This window comes from Taudactylus pleione, unplaced genomic scaffold (genome assembly GCF_031769625.1).
Source record: "Taudactylus pleione unplaced genomic scaffold, aTauple2 ptg000015l, whole genome shotgun sequence".
NCBI classification, from domain to species: Eukaryota; Metazoa; Chordata; class Amphibia; order Anura; family Myobatrachidae; genus Taudactylus; species Taudactylus pleione.
In genome coordinates, this window is record NW_028284417.1 from 32,077,789 (window position 1) to 32,099,413 (window position 21,625).

General features: G+C 39.0%; 2 protein-coding genes across 3 annotated transcripts in view; one reads left to right on the forward strand and one right to left on the reverse strand.

Annotated features, from left to right (window-relative positions):
* KLHL32 (kelch like family member 32) overlaps positions 1 to 12,737 on the forward strand; it is a 228,100-nt gene extending 215,363 nt beyond the window's left edge. For both annotated transcript variants that reach the window (XM_088472157.1, XM_088472167.1), the window contains 2 exons: positions 1,013 to 1,107; positions 11,840 to 12,737. In XM_088472157.1, the coding sequence (XP_088328283.1) occupies positions 1,013 to 1,107; positions 11,840 to 12,001 (257 nt within the window). In that variant the 3' untranslated portion in view covers positions 12,002 to 12,737. The remainder of the gene's footprint in view (positions 1 to 1,012; positions 1,108 to 11,839) is intronic.
* A 381-nt stretch (positions 12,738 to 13,118) lies between these two features.
* MMS22L (MMS22 like, DNA repair protein) overlaps positions 13,119 to 21,625 on the reverse strand; it is a 134,666-nt gene continuing 126,159 nt past the window's right edge. The window contains exon 24 of the mRNA XM_088472142.1: positions 13,119 to 13,706. Coding sequence (XP_088328268.1) covers positions 13,625 to 13,706 — 82 coding nt within the window. The 3' untranslated portion in view covers positions 13,119 to 13,624. The remainder of the gene's footprint in view (positions 13,707 to 21,625) is intronic.

A 21,625-nucleotide genomic window follows, 5' to 3' on the forward strand; every position in this document is an offset into this window, starting at 1 on the left:
TTCATTTATGGTTCAGTTGAGTTGCATTCCGCTACTTGTTACACGCAACTGACATAATTTTACTGTGTTGTATTTAATGTTATTGTCGCTATAAAATGTTGGGGCATATTTACTAAGTGTGGATTTTGCATATTTGGCCATTCTCTATCTGGAATACATCCACTAAATTTCTAAAATGTCAAACTGCTGGAAAACCAGAGAGAATGCAGACTTAAACAACAATAGAACATCGTGGCATAATGGATGGTTTTTACCATTAAAAGTATAGACACTCCAGATTTAAGCAATGGCTTTAGAAAAGGACGAAAATCCACAGCCAAACCCATCCAAATAAATGACCTATCTCAGGCAAGCTTATTTGTAGAAAGCATTGCACTGATCCCTTGGATTTGTGCATGCTTTTGTTGACGTGGGATCCCACCCATGGAGTACTGTCTTGTGGTTACTGTCAACGCCTATGTTTCATGTACACCTTCCAATAGAGAATTGACTTTGCAGTGGCCAAGGGAAAAGAGCAGAACTTTACTCTTCTGCAAGCTCAAGAATGCCCATTGATGTCCCCACTAGGGTGTCCAGGCTCCAAGGGAGGTTGAAAAGCGAACAGTATTGCTCAGATATACAGAGCCATACTTGCAATTATAGGCAGAATGCTACAGGCAATGCCAATAAATCACACTCCTTACAAATTAAGTCCATCACTTTTTAAAGTTTGCAAATCAGTCAGGAATTGGGTTAAATTAGGCCTCTTATTTCACTAGGCTGTATATTTTGTTGAGCCTTCCCTGCTCAGTTTCTACAATACGAAAAACAACACAAAAAAACATTTTGGACAATTTTGACATGTAATCATTACAACTCATTTGCAGCATGGAGTATTTGCATCATATACCAGAACAAATCAGGGGTAACTAACCTACAGTCATACATCTGTCCAGAGCAGTTTCATTGTGGTCACTTCTTCACTTACACACAAGCCATACAGCAGTATCAATTTTTGTTTTCTGTTACAAAGGACAAAATGAGTCTGGAGTGGCTGTTTATAATGGAAGAATCTACTTGGTTGGTGGTTATTCAATTTGGACAAATGAACCTTTAGCATGTATACAGGTAAGCATATTATAGAGCTTTCAAATTGAGTCATTTATTGCACATATTCATACAGTGAAATTATGATTACTCAAACTCAACCCTCGAGTATCCCCAAAAAGGATTTCTGTCTGTGAAAACAGGTGTAATAATTACTGACCCAGCAAAATACGAGGGTTATTCAAAAAGTAATCCCTAAATGCTCATAACTCTGAAATAATATGCAACATTTATTTGAAACTTTGTCAGTTTGTACTTTAATATGTCTGCTAACTATATATGTAGTTTTGTTTAGGTAGTCCAAGAAATACCATGGAATCCAAGATGAAACAAAGAGCGGTCATTGAATTTCTGGAAAATGAAGGCTGCAGTGCTACAGAAATCCACAGAAGACTGAAAAAAAAGTGTATGGTGAGCATACAATTGACTATAGCAATGTCAGAAGGTGGATGCAGCGTTTTCAATCGGGAGAATCGTCCGTGTGTGACAAACCTCATGATGGTAGACCATCAACTGCAGTGACAGCAGAGAACAGACACAAAGTCGATGCCATGATTCAGAAAGACCATTGTGTGACCATCAGGAGATATCAGTGATGAACTTGAATGTAGACATGGCACTGTAGAAACACTAATCAATGATTTGGGATATCGTAAAGTGTGTGCTAAATAGGTTCCAAAGCAATTAACCAGGGATCATAAGGCCCAGAGGGTGGAAGTGTGCAATGACCTTTTGACCACCTTTGAAGCCAACCCTTAGATGTTTTTGAAAAATGTCATCACAGGAGATGAGACCTGGGTATTCCTTTATGACCCAGAAACAAAGGCCCAATCAAAGCAATGGAAACACCCAAGTTCACCTAGGCCAAAAAAGTTTAAATCACAGCGATTCGTAAACAAAGTCATGGCCACATTCTTCTGGGATTGCCGAGGTGTTATTCTCATCGATTACTTGGAACAATACCAATCAATCAAGAGAGAATGAAACATTAATACACTTAAGAAGCTGAAAGCCATCCGCAAAAAAAAGGTCAACAATTCGACTGTCAAATGTTATCTTACACCACGACAATGTCAGACCTCCCACTTCGATGGCAACATCTGCGGCCATTGCCAAAATGGGGTGGGCAATAATGCCACATCCACCATACAGTCCTGATTTGGGCCCTTCTGACTTTCATCTGTTTGGCCTTCTCAAATACTGTCTCCGTGGTCAACATTTTGAAGACATAAAGGTTGTTAAAAACGCCATATGGGTCAAACACCAAACACTGGAATTTTTCCAAAGTGGATTCACAGCTTGGGTTGAGAGGTAGAGAAAATGTTTGAGGGCAAATGGTGAATTTCTTGAGAAGAGTCATTCTGTTACTAAGACTTCAAAGTATTTTACTGCAAATTTTCAAATCTGTATCTATAATAAAATTTGAGTTGTGAGCATTTAGGCATTACTTTTTGAACAACCCTCATAGATTTACTCACTTGTGCATAATTAAAGAGATCCACACAACATGACCTGTTGGTGGTACTTGAGGACAAGTTGAGAACCACTGCCTTAGACATACTGTATTAGAGTCTGAAATTAAAATTAACAAACTTGTCACATGTTTATTAGTAATAGTAGGGCAATCTGTATATGCTACTTGTGGAGGGAATATCTGCAGAATTCATTTACCAGGCATCAAAATCCCTTATACTAGTGGTTCTTAACATCAACCCTCAAATATTCCCAACAGCCTGTGTTTTGCGGATTTCTGTGTGTAGCAGGTGGGATAATTACTGATCCAGTAAAATAGATTAACACATTTGTGCATAATTAAAGAAATCCAAAAAAAATGACCTGTTTGGAGTATTTGAGGTCTGGAAATGAGACTCGCTGTCTTATACATATCCAGTGTTTTGGCTCAATGGACAAGCTTCATTCCAAGCTTTGTTCTTCTTCTTAAATAGTTTTTAACTATATTTCTAACTGAGTGAACAGCTGGCCATTTGTACAGCAGCAATGATCACACAGAATTATTTTTTTACTTTTAATCTACAGTAAGTACAATTTAATCTCTTCCCACAAGTGCCCAGCCATTCAAGTGGGGGCAGACTACATCCAGTTCAGATTTGTTTCAAGTTTGTTATATGTAAAGATATACAGGAAAACCATCCTGACCAGCTAGCAGCATATGGGGTATGTAATAGCCTGCATGTTGCAAGCAACTGCAAGATTTTGGCAATTTAGCCGCCACATTTAAACCAGAATTTTTTTTTAAAGGCAAAACTAACCTGGTTTTGACTTTTAATTTTTTTTTTTATTTAAATGTAAAAGCTAAATCACTGATATCCTACCACAAATCAGCACAACATACTCTGTAATGTTTATTGAAATAAAAGGGGCAACATTTGGCATTAGCAGAGGCTTTGGTGTGGAATTTATAGCAGCAATATCTTTAGAGTCAAAACCAACCTCTAAAGCTTTAAATGAAAAAAAAAAAAAGTCAATAACTGATTAAAGATATTCACTCTATCATGTTTTAATACTGTGTAAAAGCACATGGAGTTACAAAAGAAAGATCAGGATAGACAGCAGTTGAAGAGAAATGTTCAAATCATTCCAGTAGGATAGTAGTATGTGCTTTAGCTGAGCAACTCTAGGACATTTTGTTTTCCTTTGTATTTATGCCATTCCCATGTGGTTTATTGCTCTATATTACAACTTTTACACCAAAGTGCCGGGTCTGATCCGGGAGTTGGAACACTATTCCAACCTGGATCAGAACCCTTTCATATTTTGACACCGACCTAGGATATTCCCGAGTCAGCGCCGTTCATATTGCCGGCTCTACCAGTGTTGCGGCGGACTCTTGGAGACGATGTAATCTCCAAGCGCCACTGAAGCAGGCCAATCAGGAGGCACTATCAGGGTCATCGTGACCCGGATCGCGCAGTTTACACTGCAGGGTGCCACGGGAACGACACGTGGCCAATCCTGCAAACTACCAGAATTGGATCCATTTACACTGACAAAAATCCAGAGTTTATGCGCGATCACGTGCATCAACCCGGGATTTTTGTCGGTGTGAAAGGGGTATACAGTGCATCCGGAAAGTATTCACAATTTTTCACTTTTTCCATATTTTGCTATGTTACAGCCTTATTCCAAAATGGAATAAATTCATTTTTGTCCTCAAAATTCTACACACAATACCCCATAATGACAACATGTAAAAAGTTTTGCGAGTTTTGCAAATTTAATTTAAAAAAAAAAAAAAAACGTAAGAAATTACACATACATAAGTATTCACAACCTTTGCTCAATACTTTGTTGCTGCACCTTTAGAAACAATTACAGCCTCAAGTCTTTTTGAATATGATGCCACAAGCTTGGCACACCTATCTTTGGGCAGTTTCGCCCATCTCTCTTTGCAGCACCTCTCAAGCTACATCAGGTTGGATGGGAAGCGTCAGTGCACAGCCAATTGTAGATCTCTCCAGAGATGTTCAATTGGATTCAAGTCTGGGCTGTGGCTGAGCCACTTAAGGATATTCACAGAGTTGTCCTGAAGCCACTCCTTTGATATCTTGGCTGTGTGCTTAGGGTCGTTGTCCTGCTGAAAGATGAACTGTCGCCCCAGACTGAGGTCAAGAGCGCTCTGGAGCAGGTTTTCATCCAGGAGGTCTCTGCACATTGCTGCATTCATCTTTCCCTCTATAATGACTAGTCTCCCAGTTCCTGCCGCTGAAAAATGATGCTGCCACCACCATGCTTCACTGTAGGGATGGTATTGGCCTGGTGATGAGCAGTGCCTGGTTTGCTCCAAACATAACGCCTGGCATTCACGCCAAAGAGTTCAATCTTTGTCTCATCAGACCAGAGAGTCCTTCAGGAGCATTTTGGCAAACTCTTGGTGGGCTGCCATGTGCTTTTTACTAAGGAGTGGCTTCCGTCTGGCCACTCTAATATACAGGCCTGATTGGTGGATTGCTGCACAGATGGTTGTCCTTCTGGAAGGTTCTCCTCTCTCCACAGAGGAATGCTGCAGCTCTGACAGAGTGACCACCGGGTTCTTGGTCACCTCCCTGACTAGGGCCCTTCTCTCCCGATCGCTCAGTTTAGATGGCCGTCCAACTCTAGGAAGAGTCCTGGTGGTTCCAAACTTCTTCCATTTAAGGATGATGGAGGCCACTGTGCTCGTTGGGACCTTCAAAGCAGCAGATATTTTTCTGTACCCTTCCCCAGATTTGTGCCTCGAGACAATCCTGTCTCAGAGGTCTACAGACAATTCCTTGGACTTCATGCTTGGTTTGTGCTCTTACATGCATTGTCAAGTGTGGGACCTTATATAAACAAGTGTATGCCTTTCAAAATCATGTCCAATCAACTGAATTTACCACAGGTGGACTCTAATTAAGCTGTAGGATCATCTCAAGGATGATCAGTGGGAACAGGATGCACCTGAGCTCAATTTTGAGCTTCATGGTGAATACTTACGTACATGTGATTTCTTAGTGGTTTTTTTTTTTTTTTTATTAAATTTGCAAAAATCTCAAAAAAAATCTTTTTACACGTTTTCATTATGAGGTAATTTTGAGGACAAAAAATTATTTATTCCATTTTGGAACAAGGCTGTAACATAACAAAATGTGGAAAAGTGAAGTGTTGTGAATACTTTCCGGATGCACTGTATGTTTCACAGTAGAGAATTAAGCTTCTTGCTAGAGATAATGTTCACATTTTGCGTCAATCCTGATCTCATTGGACCATAAAATCCTTCTGCCACATACTTTCCGGCAAAGTGTAGCCAGGATTTCATGTGTTTTCTTTTTGCCGACATCTTATAAAGCGCAGGTTTGTGAAGTGCCCAGGCTGTTGCCATCCCATCAGTAACAAGTGCCATTCTTGCATGGATGCTCAGTTTTGAATTATAGCTTGGACAAGTTCACAGCTATGCAATATTATGTCCATTTCGTATAATGATGTAGGTGCTTTGGGGATATTGATCTCTCTTGATAAGTACTTTTTAATATATTTTTTTTTTTCAGATTTGCTTTGAATGCTCTGTTTCGAAATGCCCATCTCACTCACAGGTGTAATTAATTTAAAATTAATTGGAACATTTCAATGTTATACAGAAAGACTCCAATAATGTGACCATTGAAGACAACTGATTGCATCAGGGATTCATTTGGTACATCTTAGGAAAAGTGGTGAACACTTCTATAATCATTAATTGTAGTTATTTGCAATTAAGAAAAAGCTTATTTTTGAAAAAAGTATTTTGTGTTGATTAGTGGTAAGAATTCCAAAATAAATCTGTTTTGGTTCCACGATATAAAAAGGGACTATAAATTAATTTTTTAAACATAATTATTTATTAATGGAACAGAAAGTTGCAAGTCAGGATGGGGAATGGCAGCTGCAGTAATGATGGGTATAAGAATGCAGTGAATGGCAGGCAGGTTCTGGGGGTGGGAGATTGTTATTTGAGGACAAGTATAATCATCAGCAACAGTTGTGTCCAGATACTTGAGATACACTGTCCATGTATCGGCCCAATCAGCCAATAATTATATTGAACAGTTTATTGAAACGACCAATCACTAATTATTGGTCTGTCAGACTTTCAAAATCATTGATAATCGGGCGGCTGTATGTACCGATACTAGTGTATGCACTGCCGCAGCCAACATGTCCCAGTTCCTTCACAGGAGGGGAACAGGGAAATGTTTCCTCCCCTCGTAAAGGAACGAAGATACCATGACCATACATAGTAAAATATCTCAGTGTATGGCTACAATATCTGACGGTGTCAGATAAAATGTTTGTCAGTCAATTGCTCTAGGGGCTGCAGGTTCCAGAGTAGGAATGGTCTGTACCTCAATGAGTAAAAGTACAGGTGTGTATGGGGGGAAAAGATAAATTGGATGGCGGGGGCAGATTTAAAACTTTGAATAAAGGATGTGGGAGGTGTTGAAGATAGGTACAGTGTTCGAGACAGGATAACCATTAGGGTGAGCTGTTAATGGAACAGATATGCTTGGATTTAAAACATTGTAATTAATGCTAGAAGCCTTCAAGATATTTTAGGTGAACTTGAATTATTATATATGGAATAAGGCAGTTGTGATGTAGCTGTATTTATGTTAAACCATGTTTAAGGCCTAACCTGCAGGAGAAGACATGTGAGAAAAAAAAAAAAAAAATATATATATATATATATATATATATATATATAGAAAAACAACAAAGTGCTGATTGGGATTTGTTCTAAACCACCAAGTATAAGAGTGTACAGAAAGTTAATTATAAATGCAAATAGAAAAGGCAGTCAAGCATAAAGATGTTGTAATTACATGGGATTTTAACTACTCATATATAAATTGTGACTCTGGATCCAGTAGTTCTGGTAAAGAATGCAGATTGTTATCAGAAATACTGTACCTATACCATATTTGGGAGAACCAGCTAGGAAGGGAGTACTACTGGACTGATTAATACGAAAAATAAATGTTTTGTAGAGGTAAGAAAATGTTTTGGCAAAAGGGATCTTAATATGATAAATTCTAACCTTTGTTTTTAGATGAGGTTTTGTAGGACTAAGAAAAAAAAAAAAGCTAACGTTCATAAATGCTAAATGTAATAATTTTCAATGTTTTTGCTGTGGTAAAGCATGCCATGTACAAACTCATTGAACAAAAAGCTGCTCTAAATCTCGCTGTAGAAAACAGCTGAAAAAGACAGTTTAGTAAATATTCCCTTGAGAGTGTATCTGGGGTGAAAAAAATTGCTAAACTCATTTTAGATAGAGCACTGAGGAGTATCCAGTCCTTAAGGCGGGTATCCACTTGGCGATTAAAATGAGTGATTGAACAATAACTATATCGTTCAATCGCTCATAAATCGGGCATGAAAATGTTGGAAACGACCAGCAATGCGCGCTCCCGCTGGTCGTTTCCGGCATCAATCATCGCCTGAACATACTGGTCAATCTGCAGATAATGTCAGATTGACCATGTTCAGGGATGAGGGAGGGTGCCTACACTGAATGACTGATCGTTCAGTGTAGGCACTACAGCGGAAGAGGAACAACTGTACGATTACAATGTTGTAATCTTACTGTCGTTCCACTATCTGCTAGTCCAGTGGTTCTCAAACTCAGTCCTCGGGACCCCACACAGTTCACATTTTCCAGGTCATCCAGCAGGTGCACAGGTGCAGTCATTACTCACTGGCACATTTTAAAAGTTCCACAGGTGCAGCTAATTATTTAACTTGTGATTCTGTGAGGAGACCTGGAATACATGCACTGTTTGGGGTTCTGAGGACCGAGTTTGAGAACCTGTGTGCTAGTCGATATGCACCTTTAAAAAAATAGTGCTATACAGCTATATGTTCTCCTCCATACAAGACTCTAATAAGGCTGCACTATAGAGATCCTAATATACTTCTAGAATGCTAACAAGAAAAGGACTAAATACTGCTGACATGTTATTCAAAATACCTCATTTCATTCTAGACTAATTTGAAATAAAATTAAACCTGCTAATTGCACACCTAAAAAAAATGAAAAGAACTGCAGTAGGTGATATACCTGTTTGGTGAAAATGTTAGATTTACAGAAACAATATTTGAAAACTGTAGGAAAAGGTTTACCCTTCTGTTAATATTTTTACAGATATGTGTAGTGATCAGGAAATGAACAGTTAAAAAAAAGAAAAAACTTCAGTGTGGAAAGTACATGTCTTAAAATTAATGACAATTAATGTAGCAAAATATTGTTTATGGTAATCCACATGTGCAAAATCCCTACACTGTGATTACATATTGTTACTTAAAACTGTTAGTAATTGTAAAGTGTCTAAAAACACAAAAAAAGGTCAACACTGTAAATGCAATGGTCTGATTGGAATGTGAAGATATGACTTTGAGGCCCATTGACTTAACAAAATGCCCTACTGTACATCTACAGTACTGTATTTAGAAAGACCCAGAGTAATTCCCTTTTGAATTCTCTGACAATTACAAAAACTTGTTGAGATTCCTTAAATAAAAAAAAAAAACAAAATTATGTTTTTCCAGAATAAAAATGTTGAGAAAAAAAACAAACTATTTTACTCTGATAAAAAGAAAAAAATCTTTTACAAAGTCCTTGTTTTATTGACTAACAATTTTATGCCATCCTTTGTGGTGTCCTTGGAGGTACTGTAAAAATGTAAATAATAAAAAGAAAAAACATTCCCTGATGCAATCAGTAAATCCTTCATCACAAACTGACAAGACCTAGGGAGTCTGATTGGTGAAGTCCATTCTAACAAAAAAAACAAAAACAAAACAAACAAAAAAAAGAATTAGTGAGCCTGCTCCCCACCCGTTAATATCCCCAGAAGAATAAACCTCCTGATCATCATCAGAGAAAACCTGGGGGTCCTTCATTTTCTGCTTTTGAAATGCCTACTTGAAAATTGTAGTACTATTCTGCTGCGCTATACCTGTAGTCCATATGGGCTAAATCTGACCAGATGACACAAATAAAATGCTTTAGTTAACACCTGAAAAGAGTCAGCCTACACCCATGGGACAATTTTGAAATAAACTATGCACGTTTCTCTTTGAAGGAAAAAAAGGTACACACAAAAAGTTAAGAATCTGTTCCACAGCCATAAAGCTTGACATGGCCAAGAGACTGATAGTATACATGGAAGCTTCACAAATAAATTTGGTTGGACTTTGCATTTGTTGAGCGGTCTTCAGCAAATCACTTCTTTTAATGTCATCCTGAATGTTCTTTTCAAGATCATTACCCCAAATACACATAGTACTGAATGTTAAAGCCATATTGACTGCTGACTTGAATGCTGCTCCTGTGGATACATGCCATTCCCTTGAAACACTTTAAACTTTCCTATCCATACTATCTCTAAAGAAAGTGCATCTCCTAATGGAAGAGTAGCAATTTAGGAAACATATCCCACAACCTAATTACCTGGGAAAAAAGGGATACACAATGTAATATTGATGGTTTAGATTTGCATCTAAGATGATGTTTCCATTCTTTTAGAATATCTTTGTCTGTAAAATGGAAAAAGGTATGATTTTCTTAGCATAACCCACAATGTAGGTTTTTTCTGTGTATTCCTAATCTCCATCAGTTTACATATTTAATGAAACCATTTATTGAATTTTCCCTCATCAGAAATTTCTACCGATTCAGCATCTGTGAAATCAAATACAGTAGACCCCATCTTTCAAATCCCCTCACATTCAATTACTTCACTATCTAAACTTATGGGAGAACAATATTTTTTAGATCTCAATAGCCAATACATTTTCTTTGCTCACCAGTGTGGCTTTTATGCATGTAGCTAGCTCCGTCATCATCTGAGGAGTGGCTGCACAAAATAAGCACAGAACTCACCAGGGTCTCCATCAGGAAGACTCCTATCACAAGCTGCAGAGAACAGCATCTTAGCCTTTTTTAGAAGTATGTTTCCAATTAAATAATAGAAACCCTTTCCCTTAGGGGTTTCAGTTGAATGAAATAGAAAAAAGGAATTCAGAAAATCTGAATCTAAAAAGCCTTACTGAAGCATAGTCTTGAGCTTACCTGAAACCCATTCTGCACAAAGCAGTATTCAGGGACATGTTTAGTTGAGACAAACTCAGTTTTCCAGAGATTTCAAGCAAATGGTAAGAGATCTGTGCCTTCCAATTAACAAAAAACAAACAAAAAAACAACAACACAACAACAACAACTATTTTAAACTTCCTGAGCTTTAATCCTCCACGGGTTTGTATTGTCCCATATCACATGTGCTCCCACACAAAAAATTATAGATCACAGTAACCCAAGCTTGTGCTAGATGCTGGTAGAGGATTTTTGTTCTTGGGAAAGCGGATGTCAGCAAGAAGCGTTTTTTCCCCTTGGCTTGTACTGACATAAAATGATGATGGTTTAAGGTATAGAGACCATCTTTTCTTGGCAGCGTGTATTATATCTGCAGGTAAACCCCTTTCAAAAATTGGGAGTTACAGGAAAGAAGACACCTCAATGAAGGAGAAGTTGCCTTTTATGTGGGTCTTCTGTCCTCTCCTGGCTCAGGCAGAATGGAATAAGGAGTATTAACCCTTTGCTACATAAAAGGAAAGAAACATAGAAAACAAATGTGAGAGACTAGCTGAATATCAGTATAAACTGAAAAAGTTTAAATGATTATTTTTGCCCAATCAGTTGAGATATGACAGTTAACCTGCTTGATGATTCTCCACAAGCAAGCTGAATATACTGATCTTGGAAAATCTCAGTAGAGATGTTCTACAGATAGTAAAGTAACAGTTACAGCTCAAATTCTAGTTAAATAATCCAAAATAAAACATTTTGTTTTTACCCCTACAAAAAGCAGACAAAAAACAAACCACCAGCAAAAGAAAATAGCCATCACAATTGAAATACTATGTGAACTAGTAATTAACATTATCACTCCCCATCATGAAGATCGCAGTGTCTTATTTGTTGTTTGATGAGCCATAGTACTATTCCTGTTGGGTATAATGGGGATATCCAATTTGATTATTGTTGAGACTACATTTAGTGTCAAGACATTGAGTTTGTGGAGTTGGTCAATTGTTCTTTGGGATTCCATCAATGGTGGTGTTACTCCAAAAGATGTACACATATGTTAAGAAAAAATGTGGGCCAAATTAATATAATCTTTCAAATAAATGATGAATGTATCTACATGATAGTTTTAATTCTCTTCTAAACCTTCAGGTGATGGACGTTAGCAGAGAAGGCAAAGAAGAAGTGTTCTATGGACCTACACTACCTTTTGCCTCCAATGGGATAGCAACATGTTTTCTCCCCGCTCCTTACTTCACTTGTCCTAACCTGCAGACTTTGCAGGTTCCTCACCATAGGATAGGCACAATGTAAAAAGTGACTTACCAGAAACAATGTCTTATCAGAGGAAGGTGTATCTCAGTGGTAGGAACACAATGTGGGTGCAATACATTTACTGCATTTTTATATCTCTGCATTCACCTTTCCTGTGACAAATCACTATTTGATGCCATCAGCATAAAAAATTAGATTGTAAGCTCTTCAGCGCAGGGAATCATTGTGCCTGAAACTTATGTACAACACTGCAAACATTGGATTGTAAAATATTTTTTTTATGCTGGGATTACTGATCACTAGAGAACAGTGAATGTGCAAACATGCTAATATCTCACTAACTCTAATGACAATTATTTATAATCTACAATAACTGTGTAATGAGAACATTGACTCCAAGCTAAAGCAGCCACTTATTTTCACGAGTAGTGCTCTCCAGTCTCGTGTCTGTAAACTTATATTTTTCGAACAAAAAAAAAAAAAAAAAACCTCAAGGGCAATACATCATAAAACATATGCAACTGATCTGATGTATGTGATTGATAAGAGAATGTCAAATGAAAAGTATCTTTTACATCATGTAGATATCGTGTAGATATTTTTCCATACTGTTTCATTGTGAGCTAGTTAGTGGACTTTTGCATTGAAATTCATATTGAAGAAAAGAAACAATCAAAGAAACTGTGATAAAGAATTGTGAAACTATTACTGTACATTTGCAATCATTCACCTTTGCTGCTAACAGCACACCCAAGTGCATATAAATAAAAATATTGTAAACAAAAAGCATATTTCATGTATGTTGTATTTTCCGGTTTGTGTTGGAATCCTGTAATGTCATGTGCACATCAGGAAGTGTGCCTATACACATTACACAGTAAATTAAATAATTTGTGATAACTGGGGGGGGGCGAAGGGGTAGAGATAAAGTACCAACCAATCAGCTCTTAATTGTCATTTCATTCAGACACAGGCTGTAATATGACAGAAGCTGACTGGTCTGTACTTTATTTCTCTCCTAGCTTTGACACATTCCCCTATGTTCCGCCAGGAAAAAGAAAATACAATCATGTCACCTTTACAGTAAAATAATAAAAAGTGAAGAAAGGAGAAACGTTAAAACACATTCATAATCATTTTTTATAATTTTGGAGAGTTGTTCAGAATGTTAAAATATCAGTGGTAGTATCAAATAAGACAAAAAAAAAAAAAATCAAGATATTCGAGCCAACATCAACATAAATAGAAAATAATGAAATTTACAAATTGCACTGTAAAATAGTCATATTTACATAGAAGTTTACAACAGGACTCAAAATGCCAGACAGTCAGTGAAGTATTTCTCAGAGAGAGAGAATGATTTAGGGGAGTATTTATCAAAGCTGGAAGAGAGCTAAAATTGTAAAAAATAAAAATACCAAGCAATCCGCTCCTAATTATTATATAAACACAGCCTGCAAAATGTAAATTGGAAGCGGATTGGGTAGTACTTTCTCTCTCATTAATTTTCTCTATCAGCTTTGATAAATCCCCCCCCCCATATGTCTTTAGTGATACTGCAGTTCCAAGACATTTTATTTTTTCAAAGAATCAAGCAAATACCAAAACTCTCACTGAATGTTATGGTTGTGCTTTAGTGCCAATTTGGACACCAGTAGAAGGCTAAAATCTCTCATTTTCTAGTATCCGTAGCTCATCTTGTCCTTGTTCACCCAAGTGAGACAGCAATCTTCTGTAAGCCTCCCTATGGAAGTGCAAAAATACTTTCAAAAACAGAAATGTCTTGCTAACAAAGAACCCGATAGCATAAGAGGATAGATTGGATTTCATTTTCTTTCATCTGAAGTTTAAATGCTCTGGTTTACCATTGCACTCGTCAGCAATTTACTTATTATAAATGAGTAAATGGCAAAATAAAGTATCTATACTCTGTAAACAGTGGACAAATTATTTATGCTGTTCATTAAATGACAACATAACATGCTTTCATAAAGTAAACGTTTTCTTTTCATTATTTAAGTTTTAGGGAGTATTTATCAAAGCTGGGAGAGAGATAAATTGTAAAAAAAAAAAATGATCAACCAATCAGCTAATAACTATAATTTTTTAAACACAGCCTTCAAAATGTAAATTGAAAGCGGATTGGTTAGTACTTTATCTCTCACAATTTTATCTCTCTCCCTACTCTGATAAATACCCCCCTAAATTAAGTTCTTAATATTTTTAATATATAGTTATGCAATAAAGGCCTTCCTTCTTAATGTAGTAAAAGAAAATTGCGAGCAAATCATATTTCCTAATCAGGGAAAATGGTAAAGAAGACAGCAGATGAATTAAGCTAGAAAACATCTGTACATTCAATTGTAAACCAACAGGTTTGGCATTGGTATGAGAACTTTAAATATGCTATATTTTGCACACCACAGGACGTACATACAGGTTTTAAACTTAATTCACAGTGAAATTATTATTATACATTTGCATAATAATTCATTACCACACATCATTCATACAGGTACAAATCACCATGGCATGTAAAAATGGCATACTTTACAGTATTTCTTTAATCAATTAATTGAGAAATATAAAAAAAGTATTTCGCTATTTTAATAAGGTATGCAAAGATGGTGTCTAAAATCACCCAGGAGGCATGTCTCACATAACCTGTGTCACCATGGATTTTCCTATATCGATTGACTCCCCCATGGTCCATATGTCTCTTGTGGCATTACCCCTCCTCCCCCATGTCCATAGGTTTTTGTAACATAAGCTCCACTTAAGTTGGCTAAACACTGAGCAATGTGTACCCAGCCGATATGTCGGGACGACATATTGGATCATGGGTACAAACTCTCAGAATGAGGTAACGAAAGATGGAACGATACCTCGTACCGTCCTTCATTACCTGCAACGGGGCCGCTTGCAATATAGTCTGGTTGGATGTGCAGCATGGCCCACTGGACGATGTTGCAAGCATCCGCGGGAGCGCATATATTGGCCGTACACACTGAGTGATATGGCCGTTATGTCGTTCCGATTTGGCTGGAAACGACATATTGTGCAGACATCGCTCCAGTATGTACCTGGCATAAGTGTCCATATGTCTCTATTGTTTTTTTTATAAACCTATCCCTCTGTGACAACAGAACACCCACAACCTCTCCAGTGGTAACAGATCTCCCTAGTAACATTATCACTCCCCCTCATGAATAGCGCAGTGTCTCAGGGGAGACTGATTAGCAAAGTCACCTGCTACAACTGATCTCTGTACTCATAAGGTGCCCATCCACTAAAAGACATAAAAAAGACTGCACGATTAAGACATTGTAATCGTGCAGTCGTTTGTCAGTCTGTGATGTGCCTACACTGAACGAGCAGTTGTTCAGTGTAGGCACATCAATCATCTGCAAACATGCAGTTGTCCAGCATGTTTGCCCGTTGATAGATGTCTAAACGACCAGCGGGAGCGCGCATCGCTGGTCATTTTAGACATTTTTCTCATCAATTTGCAAACGATTTATGAACGATTGAACGATATCGTTCATTTACTCAATTTAATAGTCTAGTGGATGGGCACCTTCAGACAGCAGCGTATAACCGAGGTCAGAGGGAAACTTTTGTAATCGGCACATGTTCCCCAGAATACAGATCACATGGCATTCTGGGGTGCTAAACCAGCATGTGATGTCGGCGGACAGAGACTGCTACATTACAGTCGGGGGCTAGACGAGCACAAGTGCTGAAAGGATTTCCTTTTAAACTGTCTGGGGATGGAGGAGGGCAGAGAAAGCCCATCATGCTGTGGTCACATCCCACAGGTATGTGGTTAACCTTAAATTTGTTTTTCTCAAACCAGGTTCTTAAAGCCCCCCTTAGTGTCTGGGATTTTTAAGGCTAGATGGTTAAATCAAATGGCTGAGGTACTAAATGTCACCTGAGTTCAAGCACAGGCCTTAAAAACAAGTTTTTTGGGGGGACTTTGAGGACAGTATTTTAAATGAATTACTTTCCATTGTCCTGGCTTCAATTATGATCCTACCTCTCTTTAGTTACCTGCATCTCTAGCCCAGTCCCGTCCCAAGCCTGTCCTTTTCTTCCTCACCACTTCTCTGACCATACAGCATGTGACACATTTATGATTGCTACTTAGGCCCGTATTCAATTAGAGGCGAAAAGTCGGAAAGTTTTCGCCTGTCCTACTTTCTGCCTCCTTTGCCTGTTTCAAGAGTGAAAACGTTTTGTGCGCATTCCCGCTTTTTGCCCTATTCAATTCCAAACCATGCAAAAACGGAAAACGGCGAATGAGGATCAGGCGAAAAGTACTGTCAGAAGTGGGGAAGTCAGTCTGTGCACCACAAAAAGATGCACTAACATAGGGAATCAATGTACACACCTGCTACATGCACCTGCAATCCCAAAAACACCTGACCCATCCTTGCAGACCCCCCAAAAGTCTATTTCGCTAGTTTTTATCTTTGTCCCCCCCACTTTTTGAAATGAAAGTACTTTTTGGGGGCATTCTTTGGGGGTTTTTTTTTTACTTTTTATTCAAGATTTGTCCTTTGGGGGGTGTGTGCCAAGGGTTCTGGGTCATTTCCCCACGTTTGCATCCCAAAATAAAGATTTTGCACTTCTCACCTGCTATTCATATACATTGCATTGAGTTTCCGTATAGGCGAATTCCGGCTGGAATTTAATTTGGAGAGAAGTTCCGACCAGGCCAAAAGCAGCAATAGGCGAAACTTTTTCGCCGATTACGGCTTTTCGCCTCTGAGAATTCAGACTAAAGCCCGTATTCAGTTAGAGTTGCATATTTCTGTGCAGACTTAAATTAGTGATGCTGATGATAGAGTATTGATGTCACAAAAGGACCGCCGACAGGACCACTGAGAAGGGAAGGGGCCAATATACACAGAAGGCTAGAGGTCATAATACATTCCTGTAATGTGATGGTGAGGCATTATATACTGTGCCTTATTGACCTAAAAATAAATAAATAAATTATAGGGAGTGGTTTGATAGGTCAACAATCATAACATTTTCTTAATTTTCTTCTTCAGGGTCCATAGAGATCCACAGGGATACCATGGGGTAATGTGGCTGGAGAGATCCAGCCACCAAACAGTTAAAGCTTTCAGATCCCAGGATGCACTGGGTCTTCCTCCATATAAACCCCACCCCTAGCCACAGGCCTTCAGTTGTTCGTTTGGTGCGGCAGGATCAAGATGCACCTTTTGTAATAGGGTACTAAGCTTTTATTTTACGTTTTATTTTATTTCTTATGTTCTGAATTAGCAGTACTCAGCATCTGTATTAAGACTCAGATAAAGCGACTCCATCTACCTCTGCAGGGCCAAAAGATCAGAAATTGTGATGGTGATTGGGGGGGGGGGGGTCTCGGCTTAGCCTGCTAGCAGCAACGATGGGACCTGGACTGCAACCTGACGCACGAAGATGATCGGTAAGGAGATTCCTCGCTTATAGGGAAATACGAGCGGCAGTCATTGCTTCTGGTGTCAGAGACGCACCAGAAGTCGCTGCAGTCAGGGTCCAGGATTGTCCGCGTCCTCACTAGACCACCGGAGTCTTATCGTCTGATGCCGGGGATCGGCAGCAGGCGCTTATCTGCTGCCATGAGGCCTCCGTACCCGGCTGGTTGATGCAGCTTAGGGGAGGTAGGCGCTCCCCCAGAAGCTCCTCCCCAGACCCAGACTGAGTCCTTCAATAAGGTTTTGCGCATCTGGGTTGCTACGCCTTCCCTCCACGTGTATGTGAAACGCTCACAGCCTGCTATCGGTGCGCTACTGTTTGTCTCAGGGGGGTTTGGGTCAGTCTCCATGTATACCTCTCCGTGGTTAAGGTATACAGTGCTCTATAACCTAACATTCCTCGTGTTTGAGTAGTTGATTTAGAGCATACTGCGATTACAGGTTGAGTCTCCCATATCCAAAATGCTTGGGACCAGGGGTATTATGGATATCAGAATATTCTGTATTTTGGAATATATGCATACCATAATGAGATATCTTGGAAATGGAACCCAAATCTAAAACACAGAATGCATTTATGTTTTATATACACCTTACACATACAGCCTGCATGTAATTTTATACAATATTTTCAATAATTTTGTGGCTCAAACAAGGTTTGTGTACATATACAGTAAGAAATTCATTTGTTTCATATACACCTTATATACAGAGCCTGAAGGTAAATTTATACAATATATTTAATAATTTTGAGCCTTAAACAAAGTTTGTGTACATTGAACCATCAAAAGCAAAGGTTTCACCATCTCAGTCATGCTAAAAAACTTCCGTATTTCGAAATATTTGGATATGGGAGACTCAACCTGTATTTACATATGCATTGTATGTGACTGTTTGCTAGCTGCTGTATTGATACTGTCCTTTATTTCTGACTATCAACTCTCCGAGCCATATTCAATTAGAGGCGAAGTTTTCACCTGTCTGACAGTTCGCTTCATTCGCCTGTTTCAGAGGCGAATTTATTCCATGCTCGTCCCCGCTTTTCGCCTAATTCAATTGCAAAACAGGTGAAAACGGAAATAGGTTAATGCGGAACAGGTGAAAAGTACTGAAGGAATTGGGGAAATCAGTCTGTACCCCAGAAAAAGATGCACTAACCTAGGGAATCAATATAGATGTGTACTAATAGCCCTAAGACTATTTTGCGTACTTAAGTTGTGTAAATTGCTTGCTATTAGCATCTTTGTAAAAGTGGTGAAGAATGGCATAAAGCTGTATTTTTTGGTGAAAATAAGTATTCTTGTCAAATTTGGGGTGCTTTAAAATGGGTGCTAGCATGTTTTTATATCTATAAAGTGAACTTTTAAAAAACGTGAAAAATCCACCTGCTGCATTCACCTGCAATCCCAAAACACCTGACCCATACTCGGGGACCCCCAAGAAGTCTAATTCGCTACTTTTATGTTTATCCCCCCACTTTTTAAATTTTCACCCCAAAAATGACATGTCTTTTTTGGGGTGTTTTTGCAGATTTGTCCTTTGGGGGGCTGTCCCAAGGGGTCTGAGTTGTTTCCCCACGTTTGCGCCCCAAAATAAAGATTTTGCATTTCTTTTCACCTGCTATTGATTGGAGAATCTTTTTTGGAGAATTGTTTCCACTTAGGCGAAATTGTCCTGGAATTGAATTTGGCAAATTTATTTTTAGGCAAATTTTTCACAAAAAAAACAGGTGAATTTGGCTTTTCTCCTCTAATTGAATTCCCCTCTCCATCCCTCTGAGGTGTTTTTTTTTTTCTCTCTGGGTACTTCACATTTAAATTGAATTTGTGAAGGCTGTCAAACTGCATTTGTATTGTTTTCTTTACTTTGAAAAATGTCAAGATATAAAAAGGTAAAACAGGACACAGAGGCTCCTGTGCTGATTTCATGTACAACCTGTAAGTTTGTCCTCACAGGACGTTGTTAAGGATGGTTTGTGTATTGCCTGCTATAAAGAGCCACATCAGTCCAATATAGAAGAGCCATCTTGGGTATCATCTTTGTCTCAGATAATGAAGCAGTTTTTGAACGCATGGCTGCTCCCACAATGCCTTCTTGTATGGGGTGTTCACAGCATGCTATGTTTATAACTCCTACGCATACTTCTTGGGAGAATGTTTACGGCCACTGTAGTCAGAGTATGGGACCATCAAATGTTGAAACAAGGTGATTATTACTAAGGAACCTAAACACAGACGATCTGCTAAGTTTAAGGATTCAGACGCATCATCAGAGGAACCAGACGGTGCACAGGGTTCTTCTCCAGAGTCTAGCTCGGGAAAGAAGGACCTTCCATCCACAGTGGTGAAGGAGATTAAATCAGTCCTAGATATTCAGAATGATGAACCAGACCCTAATAAGAAGGCTCCACTATTTAATCACCACAGAAAGGGGGTCAAAATGGAGTTTCCTATAGCGGAGCAGCTCACTGAGCTTACCGAGTAGGCATGGGGTATCCTGGATAAACGGTTTTATGTCAATAAAAGATAAACATCATTGTATTCTTTCCCAGCTTCTGCATGTACTAAGTGGAAGGTTCCCCCTACTGTAGATGCTCATGTATTGCACTTCGTTAAAAATGCTACATTGTCCAGTTCATCGGCATCCTCTCTGAAGGACGCTACAGACAGAAAGATTGAAGCATGTCTTAAGACAATATTTTCAGCTTCTGGAGCAGATAACCATCCAGTTTTGGCTGGAGCTTGGGTAGCTAGAGCTGTTGAAGAATTGGAAGATTCTCTACCAGAGAACAGATGTTTGTCTCCCATATACTGGAAGCAGCTTCCTATTTGGGAAGAGCTGCAGTGGATGCTGAAATTATAGCTTCCAATGTATCAGCAGCTTCAGTAGTAGCACGCAGGGCCATTTGGTTAAGATCCTGGAAGGCTGATACAGGATTTAAAGGCGGCTCTGGAAACTTCCTTTCCAGAAAAGGATACTTTTTGGAGCAGAGTTGGACAAGATTATTTCTACTCTGGCAGCTTCAAAATCAGCAAAATTGCCCTCTACGCCTACAGTAAAACATAAGCAGTTTTTACTTTCTCCTTTTTCGACCTCAGAGAAGAGCAAAGGATTACTCGCTCTCCAAATCAGATAGTTTTCGCAAGACAACAAGGCGACAAACCTGGAGGTCGGGGCCAACAAAACGTCCAGTTTCTTAATGTGGCGACAAACCTTCGGCCTGACGGGCCTCCTCCTGGGGGATCCCACGGTGGGAGGCTGACTTCTTCAATTTATGGATTATTAGCGTCAAATAACAGATACCTGGGTTAGAGAAGTGGTCTCTCAGGGGTATGCCCTCTCTTTGAAGAGGCATCCTCCCCAAAAGTTTTTTGGGACAGATCCCCCATCAGATGCGGTCAAGGCCTTGGCAGGAGGCTACTCAATCTCTACTGCACGCAGGGGTAATAATCCCAGTCCCTGAGTCACAACAGAGAAGGGGTTATTGTTCCAATCTGTTTTGGTTTAGAAACCAAATGTGGTTTTTCGCCCTATCCTGAACCTCAAAACACTCAACAGGTTTATCCATATTCCCAAGTTTCGTATGGAAACTCTCCAATCAATTATTTTGGCAATGGAGCCTGGGGATTTTATAGTTTCCCTGGACATTCAGGATGTGTATCTACATGTTCCCATTACGTCATTCCACCAAGGATTTCTACAGTTTGCTGTCCTGCAGCAACATTCCATATTTCAAGCACTGCCTTTTGGTATGTCGACGGCCCCTCCAGTCTTTACCAAAATGATGGCAGTCATGACGGCTTACCTAAGGCGTCAGGGTATCTGAATACTTCCATATCTGGACGCCCTTCTGATATTGGCACAGACTCCAGTTGTTTTGCAACACCATCTTCAATTGACAATAGCCTAGACTCCAGTTGTTTTGCAACACCATCTTCAATTGACAATAGCCTGTCTACAAAGGAACGGCTGGATCATCAATTGGAAAAAAAAAATCATCTCTTCTTCCAATACAGCAGATGGTACATCTGGAAGCATTTCTGGATTCTCAGGCACAAGGGTTGTTTCTGCCAGAGGACAAGATTACATCCATATCATTGCAGATACGTAAACGAAGGGTATCCATTCTATCAGCAATGCAGGTCCTGGGATCAATGGTGTCCACCTTCGACAT